Source organism: Dendrobium catenatum, unplaced genomic scaffold, assembly GCF_001605985.2.
Source record: "Dendrobium catenatum unplaced genomic scaffold, ASM160598v2 fragScaff_scaffold_659, whole genome shotgun sequence".
Taxonomy (NCBI): Eukaryota; Viridiplantae; Streptophyta; class Magnoliopsida; order Asparagales; family Orchidaceae; genus Dendrobium; species Dendrobium catenatum.
In genome coordinates this window covers 1473424-1490929 of record NW_021319121.1, presented here as the reverse complement: position 1 = coordinate 1490929, position 17506 = coordinate 1473424, and the positions used below count along the sequence as shown (strand labels likewise).

The window sequence follows — 17506 nt, the reverse complement described above, 5'->3', positions numbered from 1 at the left end:
TTGATATAAAATATTTATGATAGATTTTTAAATTTTTAAATTTTATTTTAAAATAAATTTAATAGATAATTATTTATATTATTCTGATTTTAAAATAGATTTAAATTTTTAATTTTTATGTTCATAAAAAATTTAATCAAAATATTCTGATATAATTTTTTTTCACCACAACCTCTTTAATTTTATAGAGTTGAGCTTAATCCATGTCATTATTTAGATGAATTTTTTCAATAATTATTTAAATATTATCTTATTTAACCATAAATAACTTACAAAATATTTTAAATAACATTATAATTTATAAAGACAGCTTGAAGTACTAGAAAAACTATACAGGGGTTGTTTGGTCGGTTGAAAAAGGAATGCATCGTAACTATAAAAGGAATGCAATGCAAAATGAATACTTTAGAGTTTATTTAATGAATGTTAAGTAAATACGCAAATAATTTTTTTATTTGGTTGAAAGTAATGAATGTAGAGTAAAAGTCTTAAATGATGACGGCCGATGGTGGTGGTTTCTGGTAGCGGTGGTCGAGTAATGAAGGTGGAGGTGGTTGCATGCAGCTGCCGACGATAGCGAATGTGGCTGGCAGGGACAGGTGGGGCAGGCGACGATGGCTGACAACAACAGGCAGTGAGGGGGGCACCGACTGAGGTCTTCGACAATGATCCTTAAGCAAGGAGCAAGCGTTGTAAAGCGTTCTCGCCCAAAATTAGAGGAGAACACTTTACCTAAAAATTGAACTAGAATGAAATACACTTCACACTTTACTTTGGATTTTACTTTTCATTCAACAAAATACCAAAAATTGAAAAAGCAAAGCATAATAAATTATTTGTATTTACTTTTCCTCAAACCAAATAGCCCCTGAATGTATTTGCTTGGAGTTCTCATTAACCTATAACTAGTATTCAACCATATATCTAGGGTACTTGCCTATGAAACTCATTGATCGTAAGAGCTACTTTTCTCACAAGAAAATATTTACAATCAAGCACAAATTTTGATGCAATATTTGAATTGTGAACATTCAGAATCAAAACAATGATCATTTGAACTTCTATTTCAAAAAATTTATATTCGAATTTAATGCTCATGAGAGACAAGTTCAATGACATCAAAGATATATTGATATGAATCGATGAGAGGAATCAATTTTTAATATGCTACTTCCATTAATTAGTTAGGATCTGTTTGGGATGATTGCTTATAAAGTTGATTGTGAAGTTGCTGTAAAGAAAGTATCTATCACATAATTTATAATTTTTCTTATATTAGCACATTAATTTTAAATGTTAAAAGTCATACCCTCATATTTATTTTTATTCTTTTATATAGCTAATTCAATACACTTATATATACATATCATTGATAAATTATAGATAATTTTAAAATGGAAATAGAGTTTGACACAATCTCTACTTATGACTCATCAAATTAATTATAAGAATATTGAATTGTTTGTCCATTGAAAGTGATCAACAAACATCCTATTTGTAAGTTAGAAGAATATTTATTTAGATCAACAATAGGAAGTAATCTTCATTTCCTCTTAAACAAATATGATGATGGTTCAATTGAAGTAAAATAGTCAGAAGAATCCAATTATGATTCCTAATCAAGCATTAAGAAGGGCTGAATCTTCAATAAGGTGGAACTCTTCCTCATCTCCTGCAAAAGAATAATGATAATGTCTTAATCAAACTCTCCTCTCAATTGGAATAGTTTAGTAATACAAGAGAGAGATAATTATTAAGAGATTTTTTAAATTTATATGATAGGTGCTCACCAAATAAAATAAAATTATTGTGAGGAGAGAATGTTAGTTAATAGAGGCCGATTATATGACCAAATTAGTCCTCCCTTCAAGGTAGACGATAAGATACTAGAATGAGAATATGTTATCATAATAAATTGAAGATACTACTGTAGATCATGATAAAGAGTGATCGATATAGTCCCACTCCTAAATGAATAGGGGACTTAATTACGACTCAAAGCCAATAAGTAATTGAAAGAAGTATGTGAATTTCATCTCCAGAAAGAAGGAAGGGATGAATGATCGGAAGTTAGTATGTGGAGAAAGTTATTTCAATCTCTTTTTTGGAATGAAGGAATAATTGAATGATCAGTTTTTAGCAAGCTACTAAAAATCAATAAGACATACTTTATGGACAAGTGATGGAGGAGGCTCAGTTTAATTATTCTCCTATAAAAATGAAGCACGGGTGGCAATACATAGACTAATGATAGAGGCAGTTTGTGTAGTTATTCTACTAAAAAAGAATAGAGATTATATGATAAAAAGTTAGTGAGTGACACGTGACTATCGGTGCACTTGTCTTCTTTAAAAAATGAGTGATTGTGCAATTGTTGTAGCCATTCTCATGAAAGAAGAGGATCAACTAAGCATCTCAAAACTAACATATAACAAATTAGAATCATGGAAATTCTTAACTTGGAAAGAGGGAGAATTAGATGACTAATTAGCTATGAATGATAAAAGTTGCTTGAGGAAATTTCTTTCATGAAAGGAGATGCAAAGGAAATCCATGTAATTTCTTTCTTGAAAGGAAGAAGAATTGGATGACCAATTGGAACAAAGCGATAAAAAGAAGTCATTGAATCATAAATGGTCAAGAGAGTACTAAAAAAAGTATTACTACCTTATAGAAGTTATTAAATCTTTAGAATTCTCAATAAGTTTTTCAATTGTTTTATAAATTGAGTGTCAAAATGTAATTTTAATAGAAAGAAAATTATGTTAGGATATCCCAATGCAAAAAAAAAAAGCATAGGAAGGGCATCAAAGCCATTCGATTTGTTAAAATTAATGTTATATATGTGTATAATATTCTAAATTTTATAAATTTCCTTAAAGATTATCATTCTGATGTATTTTATATGAGAATGATATTATTTTTTTCTCTAATTTAACATAAACAAAATTTAATTGATATTTGACATCAATTTTCGAAGTATTTACTAAGGCTTCGTTTGGGACAGTTTTCTCATTGATTTCTAGAACAGCTTTTTAGTACAAAATTTCTAATTCAAAAAAATTTTGAAAATTTTTTAACTTAAATAATATTTTGAAAAGCATTAACAAAGTTGTACCAAACGAATCCTAAATATGATGGGTTCTATACTTCTATTCCTTATTTTTATTTTATGTAAAATAAGGAAAGGGAGAAAAAGAAAACTAGCCGATCTTCGTTTGAAAATGCTCTGCTCCCTCAGATCCATCATCCCATGCGCTCTTTCTCCAGCTCCTTCCTCTGTTCACTGTAAATCCAGTCCAGCAACCACTTTTATCTCTTCTCAGGCAAAACTCGTATCCTCCTCTCTCAATGGTTTCAATGGCCCTCAAACTCTACTCACTCAACCTGTTATTCCCATCTCCGACGCCAACTTTCGCCCATATTCTTCCCTCATCCAATCTTGTATCGACTCCCAATCCTTCGATGCTGGAAAATCCATCCATTCCCAGATGCTCTCCGAGGGCTTCGTCCCTGATACCTACTTACAAACCAAAATCCTTATGCTTTACGCGAGGAGTGGCGACAGGGATGATGTAGCCGTCGCACGCAAAATGTTTGATGAAATGACTGAAAGAAACTACACTGCTTGGAACACCATGATCCTGGCTTATTCACGGGAAAAGGATCACGACGAGGTTCTCCAACTCTTTTTGCATATGCTGAGAGATGGAACTTCCCCTAGTAAATTCACATTCCCTAGTGTGATCAAGGGATGCATTTCACTGGATGACAAAGAGGCTGTTTCTCAAGTTCAGAGTTTGATAATTAAGGTTGGATTGAATAGCAATGTAGTTGTAGGTGGGGCTTTAGTTGAAGGGTATTCTAAGTTTGGATGGATGAATGACGCAGCTGCTGCTTTCGATGAGATTGATGGAGACAATGTGATCAGTTGGAATGCCATTCTAAGTGGCTATCTCAAGCTCTCATTACTGGAGGAAACATGGTGTTCTTTCCATGAGATGCTTTGCGTTGGTACTATCCCTGATCACTTCACATTTGCTACTATCATAAGAGCATGTGGCACCATGAAATCTTTGAGCAAAGGGAAACTAGTTCATTCAAATTTAATTGTTTCTGGGTATGAATCTGATATTTTCGTGGCAAATTCTCTTATTGACATGTATTCCAGCTGCGGCGATGAATATAGTAGCAGAATGGTGTTTGAGCTTATCAAGGAAAAGAATCAAGTCAGCTGGAACTCCATGATAGCTAGCTATGCTCACCTTGGGTTCTATGATGAGGCTTTTCATCAATTCTCAAGAATGCAGGATTCTGGTCATCGATGCGACAGGTTTAATTTAGGAAGCAGTCTTGCGGCTTGTGCCGCATTGCCTGATTTGGATATGGGCAGGCAGTTTCATGGCTACCTGCTAAGGAGATTCCTTGATAAGGATTTGATACTTGGTACTGCAGTTGTTGATATGTATGCAAAGTGTGGCTGCCCAGAGAAAGCTCACCATGCCTTCGATAAATTGGACGAGAGGAGTGAGGTCTCTTGGAATGCTTTGATTTCAGGATATGTACAACATGACAATGTAGAAGCAGCAATTCATCTATATCATAAGATGAGATTAGTATTCCCTCCTGACCAATTCACACTTGCCAATCTGTTAACTCTAGCTGCTAATCAAGGGACTGTAGATCTAGGAAAGCAGATTCATGCCTACATAATTAGATCTGGTACTAATCTAAATGTGGTTGTGGAGACTGAACTGGTTAACATGTATGCTAGATGTAAAAGGTTAAGAGAAGCTGGAAGTATTTTCTACGGTATGCAGGAAAGGAATAATTACTCCTGGAATTCTTTTATGGATGGACACGAGCAAGTTGGTAATTATTCATTTGTGTTATGTTTATTTTACCAAATGCAACTTCATGGGACAAAGCCAGATAGTTTTTCGCTGGCCAGCGCCCTCTCTTCTTGCATCGGTCTTTCCGATTTAAAAGTTGGGAAGCAAATTCATAGCTTTATGATTAGAAACGCAATGGAAGATCATAAAATTCTTCGTTGCTTGCTTGTTAATTTGTATGCACAATGTGAGGCCATGAAATATGCCTATGAAGTTTATGAGATAGCTAGAGACAAAGATGTTTATCTCACTAATGTGATGATATCAGCATTGTTAGAACGCAAAAGAGTCGATGAAGCAAGAGAGGTTTTTGATCAGATGGGAGAGCGAACATTAGTTTCATGGAATATGATGTTAATGGGATACTCAAAATGTGGTTTTAAGAATGAGGCCTTCAGACTGTTTATTAGAATGACCATAGAAGGGGTGATTTATGAATCACTAACCCTTGTTCCTTTGTTCAACATCTGTGCAAGCTTACCAGCCCTGGAACTTGGGGAGATGCTTCATACCATTGTGATCAAGAGAAGTTTCTCTTATTGTTCAGTAGTCTTGGACAGTGCAATGGTTGACATGTACTTAAAATGTGGGTCTCTAGAAGATGCTAGAAGCTACTTCGATCGCATGGATGAGCGAAATATTGTGGTATGGAATTCAATGATAACTGGATATGGAAAGCATGGGCAAAGCTGTGAGGTCTTTGTGCTGTACAGGAAAATGCAGGAGGAAAATGTAAAGCCAACTGGTGTGACCTTCCTCTCCCTGCTTTCAGCTTGCAGCCATGGCGGGCTTGTAGAAAAAGGAATAAGTTGTTTCATCAATATGTTAGAGGAAGATGAAGTTGAGGTTCGAGCTGAACACTACAGTTGCATGGTGGATCTCCTAGGCCGAGCAGGATTCCTAAAAGAAGCTCATGAAGTCATCAATAAGATGCCAATAGAGCCTGAGGTGTCAACCTGGGGAGCCTTGCTTGGGGCTTGCCGGCTGCATAAAGAGGTTGGCTTTGGGCGGCTTGCGGCGGAGAAGCTCTTTGAATTAGATTCAGAGAATTCTGGACACTATATTTTGATGGCAAACATATATTCATCAGTAGCAATGTGGAAGGAGGGTGATCAGATAAGAGAGCTGATGAAATCAAGAGGTGTGAAGAAGGAGCCTGGAGTAAGTTGGATCCAGATAGATAATGAAGCTCATACCTTCCATGCCGGGGATCGAAATCATCCTCTTGCTGAAGAAATCTACAGGACTTTGAAGGAGTTAGCAGGAAAGATGAAGACAATGGGCTATGTTCCTGATGATAATTATGTGCTTAGAAGTGTGGATGACTCTGAGGAGTACTTGCTTCAGCATAGCGAGAGATTAGCAATTGGCTTAGGCCTCATAAAATTGCATAAGAGATCTGTAATTCGAGTATTTAAGAACTTGCGCATATGTGGAGATTGTCATTCTGCTATTAAGCTCATATCTGAGATTACTGGGAGAACCATATTAGTAAGGGATAATAACAGATTTCATCATTTTAAGGATGGGATTTGTTCTTGTGGGGGTTATTGGTGATAGAAGCAGCTATATTACATTTCATGGAGAAGCTCTCTTCACTTAAGCAATTGCTTGGTATTCCAAGTAAGCAGGTATTATCTTGCTGAGGTCTGTAATTTAGGCTTCGTTTGGGACGGCTTTCTTACTGCTTCTCAAAGCGGCTTTTTAGCATAAAAATTTTAATTTTTGTTCTAGAAAGCTGCTTTAGGAAGCAGAAAAAAAGCTGTCCCTAACGAAGCCTTAATCTTCTAATGGATTTCTTAATAATATAAATATAAAATTTACTGTCATTTTAAATCCAAGTTTTTTCTATTTAAATTATTTTTGGTTCTCTAAGATAAAATTTGGTGATCTTATATTCATTAAATTCTTCTCGCCAATAGGCTTGTTCTAATTTTAAATGTTCTCAAGAAGAAAAGATTTCAATTATATTTATGAGTGGTTGAATTAGGCCCGTTTTGACTTGAGTACAAGCTTATTTGGTATCATTGAGTTTATCTAATCAAACTACATTTTCTCGGCTATAATTTTGTCAAAATATAGTTAAAATGAGATTAGAATCTATTCTTGAAGTTTTTGACCCAAATACTTTGGCACTTTAAAATCTAAAAATTACATCAAAATTTGAACTTAATTACATTAAAATATTAAAAAAAATTACTCTAAAAACAGTCAAAAAATTATCCCAAACGAAGCCTTAGTCGCTCACTCATGATCATAATTTCCATTTTTTATTGAAATATTCAACTTGAATCCTTCAATGGCTTATAATCACATCAAGAGGCTCTAATGCGGCTTAAATATGCTAAAATTAAGACTTCATTTGAGACAATTTTTTGCGACTTTTTTCTCTGATTCCAGAAATTTTTTATATTAAAATTTTATTTTAGAAAGCAATAATGAAGCCATCCCAAATGAAACTTAACTCCATGATATAAAAAATAAATATTAAACGTCAGAAAATGATTGAAAGTACTGTTCAAGCTTAAACCTATGTGAATGGACCTGATCATCTTCAACTAAGTATGAGAGTCCTTAAAAAAAAACTAAGTATGAGAATCCTCAGGCTAACTGTATTCTAAGTACAACGTGAGTTGCCGCGTACCTGTGATAACTGTTCAAGCCTAAAAAGCGTACCTGCTATGGATTCAGACCTGCATGGATGCTTTGGTGCATCAAATGGGGATATTATCAGCAGAATTTAAGTTGGATGGTTGAAGATGAGGAATGCATTGGGCTTGTTATGTGATAGAAATGTACCCCTCAAACTTAAGGTAAAATTCTATAAGATGATAGTGAGGCATGCAATGCTTTATGGTGCCGAATGTTGGCCATTAAAAGAGAAGTATAATACTAAGTTATGTGTGGCAGAGATGAAGATGGTCAGGTGGATGAGTGGCTTTACCCTTAGAGATAGGATACGAAATGAGCATATATGTGAAAAGGTTGAAGTAGCTCCAATAGAAGATAAGATTAGAGAGAGTCGCCTTAGATGGTTTGGTCACATAAAAATGCGACCTTCCGATGACCCAGTAAGGAGAGTAGAGGTATTAGATTTGACTTGTGTTAAGAAAGGTAGGGGTAGACCTAAAAAGACTTGGTTAGAAAATATTAGGAATGACCTTTATTAGATTTAAACGAGAATTTGACTTTTAATAGGACACAATGGAGAAAAAGGATTCATGTAGCCGACCTCACGTAGTGGGATAAAGGCTTGATGTTGTTGTTGTTGTTGTTGTTGTAAAGTTCTTCCATTGATCCTCATCTCTAGAGCTTCCTCCAAAGTAGATACCTGAGGCATAGAATCCTTAACTGTTTAACATTTAGTCTTCGTTTGAGATGACTTTCTTATTGCTTTTTAAAACAACTTTTAAAAGCAGCAAGAAAGTCATCCCAAACGAAATCTTAAATTTGTAGACTATAGATCCAAATACTATATCTCAATTTATCTCTACGAGATACAAATAGCACAAACGTTTATTTCTTTATTCATTTTTTGTTTTCAATTATAACAATAACATTTAGGGATAATCCAAAATCCAAATGGTAAAAGAGTTGGTCAAATTAACCAAATATTACTTGAGATCATGTATCCTCTTGACAGAGCTCAATGTATTGGATAGAAGCATGGCTATAGTCATGGGACCAACCCCACCAGGTACAGGAGTAATAGCTGAAGCCACACTGGAGGCCTCCCCAAAACAGACATCGCCCACTAGTCTGTATCCTCGAGGGCTCTCTGAATCCTGAAACATATCGGAATATAAATTTCACGGACAATACAAAATAAATATTTCATTTTAATAAAAATGACTTGAGCATAGGGGACCAAATGAAAGAATATAAGCTTGATAACATGATAACAGAAACGAGTTCAATCTCATATTAAGACTTCGTTTGGGACAACTTTAATTTTTTACTAAAAAATTATTTTAAAAAGCAGTAAGAAAGCTGTCCCAAACAAAGCCTAAATCTCAAGAAAGTGTTCAACCCCATAGAAAGCATGGTTTCTGGTTTGATCCAGTACTTCATAGATAATCATTTTGATCAATTTCATGCTACATCATGCAATAGGAAAAAAGATTAGCTCAAATACAAGTTCTAGGATAGTTCAAATCATTTAGGTTTCATTTGGGACGGTTTTCTTATTGCTTCTTAAAGCAGTGTTTTAGTATAAATTTTTAATTTTTGTATTAAAAAGCTGCTTTAAGAAGCAGTACAAAAGCTGTCTCAAACAAAGCCTTAAACGTCAAGCCATCATCATTGGTCCCCTGTGGCTGAATCTAATTTTAAAATATGTCCGTTCAACAATAAGTAAAAATAAATCAAATGGATTTGAGTATCAAAAAGTCAGCAGAAAAGTCATGGGAACAATAAAAGGGAACAAATGCTACCAAATTAAATTGATCACATCAATCAGATTTATAAGGACAAGCAGGTTTAGCAAAGTTTATTTGAAGCTCACAAATTTGTTTTCCAATTAACGTGGGAGGGTGACTTCGACTTACATCAACAGCATTGATTCCAACATCTATAACAACTGCACCGGGTTTTAGCCAGCTACCCCTCACCAGATTTGGAACTCCAGCGGCTGAAATGAGTATATCAGCCTGCCTTATGATTTCTTCCGGGTTTTTGGTTTTTGAATGTACGATGCTTATTGTTGCATTTGCTCTCTGTCAAAACAGAATTAGCCATATTAGTATGATGATTGAAAGTAAAAGTCGTTTAGGGTTCATTTGGGATGGCTTTCTTGATGCTTCTTAAAACAGCTTTTCAGTACAAAAATTAAATTTTTTTAATAAAAAGCTGCTTTAAGAAGCAATAAGAAAGCCATCCAAACGAAGCCTTAAACTGAAAGAGTAAGCCTGTGGCTTTATCTAATGCGGTACTGTAGCCCAGCCTATAAGACTATAGCTTTGCCAGTTCTGTTGTTACTTCAACGGGCAATATATTTCCAGAAGTGTAGAAGGTTTCCGCTTGAAACTGAAACCATGATGGTGTTGCGCTATGGTATACCCAAAATTCCTTTTTCTACTCTTCAGTATTCTGTAGGAAATTCTGGTCTGGTGGAATCGCTAATGGCACAATTTCCAGCCGCTCATGCGGTTTTCTGTTTTCTGTTTCACATGCTCATCGAGTACTGCTTCTATTGATATGAGAGATAATTTTATGCTGCAGTTTAAATTCCTGATTTTTTGGATAAGATCATAAGATTTAAGTGTAAGATTGAAATTTGGCTGATTGTGTTAATCATATCTACTAATCTAGTGATAAAAAGTCTATAAATAGATGATCTAAGACGTAATTTAGCAACTTTGAATGAATGAATAAATTTCTTCTTTCAATTTTCAATCTTGTGTGTAGAAGTTAGATGAATGAGTACAAATATGATTACCTAATTCCAAGGGAAGCCATTTACTTATATCAACGTTGGGCATGGATCATATCCTTGGCCTACTTTCTTCAACATATCTTAATATTGGCTTGTTAGTGTTTTCAAAAATCATTTAGATTTGATACAATTATACTTTTAATTGTGATGAATAAAATGCATTTCCTCATTGATTTTGTGTTATTTGAATTTCTTATTGATTAATTCAAATTTATTCGATCATTGCATTATAACTTGGATTCTAATTCTTCTAATTCTCATATTTAATAATTTGCATATAAATAAATCAAGTGTTTGCATGTTTATTAATATTTGATCTGCGAATCCCAAATTCTGTGCTGTGATAAAAATAAATTTCATCTTTCCATTTGCATTGAGAAATCAAAAACCATATCCTACGTCATATTGATATTAGAACCTATGATTGCATCATCATGTCAACTAACTATAAGACATATTAACTAAATTAATAAATGATGTAATTTATACAAAATCAAGTTAAAGTTCTAGAAAACCACAACTTGAACATTGTGAGGTTCAAAATTTATTCCTACGTTCGAAGGATGTCACGATCTTCAAAAGTTTTGAAACTGGATTTGATAATTGGAAATATTTCTTTGAAAAATGCAACCTCTTTGACTCCTAAAGAGGTAAATGCGCCAAATCAAAACTAGTAGGACATGATTAATCATTTTGGCAAAGTGTTACTATTAAGTCATTATAATCTAATATGAAACAGACTTAAAATGAGTAATATTTGCCATTTGTTGTAAATAGGGATCAAATGTATGAAAATTTAAATATTGCAACAAGAAAAATATGATATGTTTGAGCATTGCACAAGGTTTATAAGCCATATAGCTAAAAATTAGAGAAAATGATCAAAATGGCCCTTGACTCTTTATGAAAGATAAAAATAATTTCCAACTATATTAAAGTAATATTTTAGTCTCAACTCTTTAAAGATGAACCAAAATAGTCTAAACACAGACTATTTTGGTTCTTTTTTAAAAACAAGTTGTACTTACAAACATGCAACAAAATTCTTATACATTTATCCATCTAACTCCTAAGTTTTTATATTTACTTATATTAATGTCTAAATCACATCAAAACATATAATAAAAATATGTATTCCACTTTATTTAAGTTAATCTTAGTGATATTTTAAATCTGATTTAGAGATTTGAGTGTTATACAAATAAATATAAAAAATTAAGTGTTAAATATGTATATACAAGAATGCATAAAAATTTTGCAGTGTGCATGTAAATCCACCTAAAAAATATTACAATTACCCAACTATTAGGACTGTTACACGTGTGTTTATTCATAAGGAAAACTCAGTAATAACTCATCTAAAGCCTTCTGAAAATACTACAACACAACACTCATGTACGATTTGAATTTAACCTTATTGAAGAAATGGTGGTTCATTAATATTTTTTAGAAGATATTTTAGATACAAAAATGTTATACAGTTAATAGTTAAAAAATACAACTACATCTAATGATTTTGAATTTGAATTTCCATATATTAGATGTTCATGAAATTGAACCCATACTTGATCAAGTGTCAAAATTGAAGTTTAAAAGTAAAATTGAGCATGAGATCAAATATGGACTAGAATTTTAAATGGAGATTGAATCTATACCTGAAAGTAAAACTATATCAATCATATCTATCATTCTATTGTAGTTAGTTGATTGATAAAACGAGAAATTTAATGAAGCAAAACTTGATGAATTATCTATTAATATAATTCATATAATGGATGATGAGACTGATATTGATTTTATATTTAATTCTTGGTTTTTTTACTCTCAAACATATAAAACAAACCTCAAGTCGAAAGCTAAGTAGCATTGATATTTCAAGAAATTCAAATAACGAATATCTTAAAAGAAGCGTGAAATATAAAAATTATATCCATCTGATTCATGCTAAAGGCATATAACTCATCACACTTAATACAAGTAATTTGGATTAACTTTCTTTAAAGATGACAGATGTCTATATAGGAATCATATTATTATGATTTGTATGCTTTTCATTTCTTGATCAAATCATTTTCTAAGATTTAGTTATAGGTCATTATAACTATCTCTCATGTTTGTATTATCATTTTAATACTAGCCTCATATTATTTAAATGATTTGCATGATGTTCTTGAATTGCATGAGAATATTCTTAGAACAGGAGCCGCTAAATATGCCAATTATAAGTTTTATGTTGATGTGAGCAGGGTGGTGAAGTTTAAATCTAGTCATAAAGTCATTGTGTTTAAATTTATAAAGCCTTAATTAGGAACCTTCAGGAAATTAAATACAAGAAAAGTATAACCATGTTAAATCGTGCAATGCATTGGAACAACCACCAACAAATTGAAAAATAAAAAAAAAAACTCTAGTATTCTTCTAATTTTAAGTGTGCCTGCAATGCATTGGAACAACCACCAACAAATTGAAAAATAAAAAAAAAACTCTAGTATTCTTCTAATTTTAAGTGTGCCTGAACTGACCCGATTTCATGACTCTACTATAAATTTCTTATATTATTCTATTTTTTCACCTCCTCCTAATGAATCTGCATCCAATCATTTGTCATAAAATTTTATACAACTTATTCTTGAGACGATTATGGATAATAAGATTGCCTTTGTTGTTGATGGTGGATTCTAGATATATCTTGTTTATTGGAAAAATGCATATTTTTGTAATGGCTCATAAAGTGATGTTTGATAAGTACCAAAAATTAACATTGTCAAAGCCAAATTTTTCCAAGAAAAGCAGATTGATGTGAAATTGTAGCCCTATTCTTGAGAATGTAGCTTTGTGTGTTATGTTGTTACTTCTACAAGTATCTATTTCACAGGCAGTTTTGATCTTCTAGCATTGTTAACGGCGCAATTTCTTATCACGTGGATTGAGTTTAACCGCTATTTCATGTAGTACCATGCGGATTTATGTTTCATAGGTTCATCATGTGAATACAACTTTTTCACGTGGAATAGATTATTTTATGCAATTGTTTAAATTCTTGATTCAAGGATAATAATTCTATAAATAGATAATTCAGGACATTTAATCTAGCAATTTTGATTGAATAAAATTTATTCCTCCAATTTTCAATCTTGTGTGCAAGTTGAATGCAATTCATTCGAGTGTGGTATAAGTGCAACAACCTAATTTTGGGGAAAATCATCTCATTGTACCTACGTGATACCTAAATTTCTCACTTATCATTTTCTTGATATAATTATTTTAGCATGTCATGTTATTGGATCGTTAGTGTTCTTAATTTTATTTAAATTTCATACAACCAAGATTTTAGTTATGGCGAATAAATTATCAATGCTCGTTAATTTGGAATAGCTCCAATTTATCATTTATTTCATTAGATTTATTTGATCATTACATTATCATTGGATTTCAATTCTCGTATTTATTAGTTTGCACATAAAAAAGCTATTTTTGTGTATTTAGTAGTCTTTGATTCGTGAATCTTAAATGCTCTTGCATACCTACATAAATTGCATATTTGCATCATTTTAGTTGCATTAAAAAACGAAATCATCTTGCATCATTATCTATAATCCCTCAATATGTCCTAATCATCCATCAACAAGATGGAAGATGCAAAGCAGCATAATAATGATATCAAAGTAAAAAAAAAGTTGGAAATTATTAAATCTCATAGCATTAAAAATAGATAACAAGGAAAGATACCTGCAATAACAATGCAGCAGGCATTCCAACAATATTGCTTCTCCCTATTACAACAGCTCTCTTCCCCTTGATTTCAATATTATACCTATGCAATAGCTCCATGCATCCTTTCGGAGTACATGGGACAAATAACGGGTCCCTGCCTTGCATAGCAAGCCGACCAATGTTCAGTGGATGGAAACCATCAACATCTTTCTCAATAGTAACAGCATTCAAAATTTTCTCCTCATTTATGTGCTGCCAAAAAACCAGTAAACGAATCAATATAGTACACCATTATGTATGCCGGGAAGATAAATAAGATGCCAATTGCAAACTGATAAATGAATTATTCACTTTTTTTCCCAATTCTTTTTCTTGCTCTTTTGGTTTTGATGAATGCTGCTTTAACCTTTTTTTTCATTTTGCAGTCTTCTTAATGGGCCTAAGAAGGTAGTGAAGATTAAGTGCACGAGATGCACTCATAGAAAGGTGCCTGAAGATGTTGTATTGGTGTGTATTATACCATTCATTCACCTACGCTTTCCACTAAGCATGGTGAATGCACCTAATAACTTTTAAAATGGAGGGACTGGTTTGTCACAGAGATCTTACAATAGAACAATCATAACTAGAGATCAGCTGTTTTCCTAAAGAATAACATCGCAGAATAAAATTTATGGGGGATTTACATACATACCACTTTATTTCATGCTATTTACATATCTAAGATCTAAAACTTTCATATTACATTCCCACCACACATATAAAATTTTAAGATCAAATATATCCCTCATATATTTAATTCTTACGACCCTATAAACTTTAATATTTCATTCCATGCACCTATATTTGTTCTATGGGTGCTAGGCATGTAATATTAAAGTTTTAGATGTTAGATATATAAATAGCATAAAATAAAGTTGTATGTATGTAAATCCCCCTAAAATTTAATGGAGCACCGTGCAAGCAAAACAGCCAATACATTATTTACAGAAAAGATTCAACAGATGGATGACCCTAATATGAATAAAATTTTACATATCATGCATTTTCATTACAAAATGAGCAAACACAAAGAATATAAATCATCAGCAAAAGAGGGCGTTCCAAAACAAGGCTGCCATAACAAAAAGAAAATATATTTTTTGAGAGTACTAATGAACCAGGATATGCGCATTGCCTCAGGCAAACAAGTCCTTATTTCAACTGTAATTCGTCATTCACCAAAAAGGACATGAGAAAATTGACGAACTTAAATTACTACATTAACTATTCCACCATTAATGACAATAAATGCAACATACCTGAGGTAGAGGCAATTGTACAAGGATGCCATGGACTGAAGGATTGCTGTTGAAGTCGGAGATATGCTTGATAATATCTTCCTCTGTGCAATCTTCAGGCAAACTAGCCTCAAAAGATTCAATGCCAACCTCTTCACAAGCTTTCTTCTTGTTCCGGACATAGGTTTGAGAATCCTTTCTCGAACCTACTAGAATAACTGCCAACCCTGGAACAATGCCTGTTGAATCCTTAATTCTTGCTACTTCACTAGCAATTTCATCTCTGATTTTCTTTGCAACTAATTTCCCATCAATAATTATTGATGATGACTCGGTTGTCATTCCTACTGTAGATGAATATTTAAGCACAGCTCCAAGGTAAAATTTTGGTCAATAACCAGAAGCATTACCAAAATATTGCCAAAAAAATAAAAAATTATTAATCCAGATACATAGATTTATCAGATTAAGGGGCTGTTTGGATGCAGGATTTAGGCCGGATTTGAAGCAGGTTTGATCTAAATCCAGCCAAACGGCCAAAAATGCAAAAAACAAATCTCGCGGTAAATCAAAACCGCGGTTGACGGAAAATTTCCTCTTTTCGTAGTAAATCCCGGATTTAAGAAATCCTTTGGTTCGGCTGATTTACGGGATTTGACCGAAGAAGCGCGCGAAAGGGAGAAAGTTACCTTCACAGCAAGCGAGCTCCCGTTGTTGCTTCCGATCAAAAAATGTCGTAACTTCCGATCCAACACGTCGTCGAAGTAGCGAAGTTGAACGGCGACGAAGAATAACTCGTGCAAAACTTCACACTCATGAGAAGGAACGAAGCCGAACTAAACAGATAAGGGACAAGCAAAACCTAGACCGGATAACTTAACTAATATAATTTAAAATATTAATAATTAAGTAAAACAATTAAATAATATTTAAATTAGTAGTTAAATTATTAAAATTGTAAATATTTAGTTATTTCAAAATAATTAATAGAATTAAATATAATTTTAAATGAAAATAATTATTATAAATAATTAATTAGCATTAGAATATTAATTAGTATTAACAAAATTTTGTTATGTTTTATTTATTTTTTTAGGTGTACTTTAATTATATTAAAAATAAATATCAAATCTCTTAGTAGCCTTAAATTTTGAATTGAATTGTCAAATACTTCTTGAGGATTTATTAGGATTTATGTTGAATGTTATCAAATATTTTTCAGGATTTAACACCCCAAAGATTTCATAAATCTAGATTTAGAGGATTTAAGAAATCCTACTTAAATTAAATCGTTGGTGAATCCAAACAGCCCCTAAAAGATTATGGCTATCACAATTTGGGTAAATCTCTTAAATCTATGTAATATAAAGTTAATATTTAATTAAACTCTAATCATGATTACCTAAACCAAAACAACGTTAAATCACTCTCAAGCTAATCAGACAACAAGATAAAATCAAGATCTACAATTTTCTGGGCGTTATTAGTACACTCAGAAACAAAAATCGACACTATTTATCTAAGTCAAAATGTGTCATCTCATTGTCCATCTCTCTCCATCGACATGTTAAGATTTGAATAATTGAAGCCATGAACCTTTTAAACTTTTCATATTGATAATTTAACCGAAAGCTCTGCCAACCCAAAATGCTCCTCGACCAATATAAATATCCTATTTGAAACTATTGATATTGAGCCCAATTATTGAACATGTTTAAACAAAGAGAAGATCACCCTATTATAATTATTGATGAGTGAGGAGGTTGTTTGGATGTATGATTTCAATAGGATTTAACCAAGATTTATCTTAAATTCTATCAAAAATGATAACTATAAATCTTACATGATCTTAAATCCTCTTCTTTCTCCATTTTGCCTTCAATGCTTGATTTAGTAAATCCAATAGTTCGTCTGATTATTGGATTTAGCCGAAAAAGTGCTCGAAAGGGGTAAAAGGACGTTAACCTCGCATTGAAAACTCCCACTGCCACTTTAGATCTAACAAGAAAACAATTGTTAAAGAGGCAAAGAAGTTTGACTCTTCATGCCAAGATCGAACGCAAAGTTGAGGCAACAACAAAGAAGCGAACCCCCGACTGTCTAATGGATATAAATGAAGCATAGACTGAGACTGAATATAAGAGAAATTATATAAACAAACATGCAATGACAGTGAAGAATTTTGT

The 17506-nt window shown here is 32.7% G+C and overlaps 2 protein-coding genes across 4 annotated transcripts; one reads left to right on the top strand and one right to left on the bottom strand.

The window, feature by feature from the left end:
• Positions 1–3142: 3142 nt before the first annotated feature.
• LOC110094725 (putative pentatricopeptide repeat-containing protein At5g52630) lies at positions 3143–6602 on the top strand. Its single transcript, XM_020820022.2, has one exon. It carries the CDS (start codon positions 3225–3227, stop codon positions 6447–6449), a length of 3225 nt encoding a protein of 1074 aa, XP_020675681.1. The 5' UTR covers positions 3143–3224; the 3' UTR covers positions 6450–6602.
• Positions 6603–8396: 1794 nt separating this feature from the next.
• LOC110094758 (bifunctional protein FolD 4, chloroplastic) lies at positions 8397–16181 on the bottom strand. Of its 3 annotated transcripts, none has more exons than XM_020820078.2 (5): positions 16010–16181; positions 15342–15691; positions 14056–14292; positions 9440–9607; positions 8397–8677 (listed from the first exon to the last, which is right to left on the bottom strand). In XM_020820078.2, exons 2-5 carry the CDS (start codon positions 15660–15662, stop codon positions 8507–8509), a joined length of 897 nt encoding a protein of 298 aa, XP_020675737.1. In that variant the 5' UTR covers positions 15663–15691; positions 16010–16181; the 3' UTR covers positions 8397–8506. The 3 variants fall into 3 exon arrangements, with proteins under 3 accessions (XP_020675737.1, XP_020675738.1, XP_020675736.1); XM_020820079.2 differs by having other exon boundaries at positions 15342–15664; XM_020820077.2 differs by having other exon boundaries at positions 15342–15667; positions 16010–16180.
• Between the last annotated feature and the right edge of the window lie 1325 nt (positions 16182–17506).

Coding starts and splice junctions, on each gene's coding strand:
- LOC110094725 (XM_020820022.2), top strand. CDS start 3,225: ATGCTCTGCTCCCTCAGATCCATCATCCCATGCGCTCTTTCTCCAGCT.
- LOC110094758 (XM_020820078.2), bottom strand. CDS start 15,662: ATGACAACCGAGTCATCATCAATAATTATTGATGGGAAATTAGTTGCA. Junction 9,608..14,055: donor CTGCTGCATTGTTATTGCAG/GTATCTTTCCTT, acceptor CTGTTTTGACAG/AGAGCAAATGCAACAATAAG. Junction 8,678..9,439: donor TTGGAATCAATGCTGTTGAT/GTAAGTCGAAGT, acceptor GATATGTTTCAG/GATTCAGAGAGCCCTCGAGG.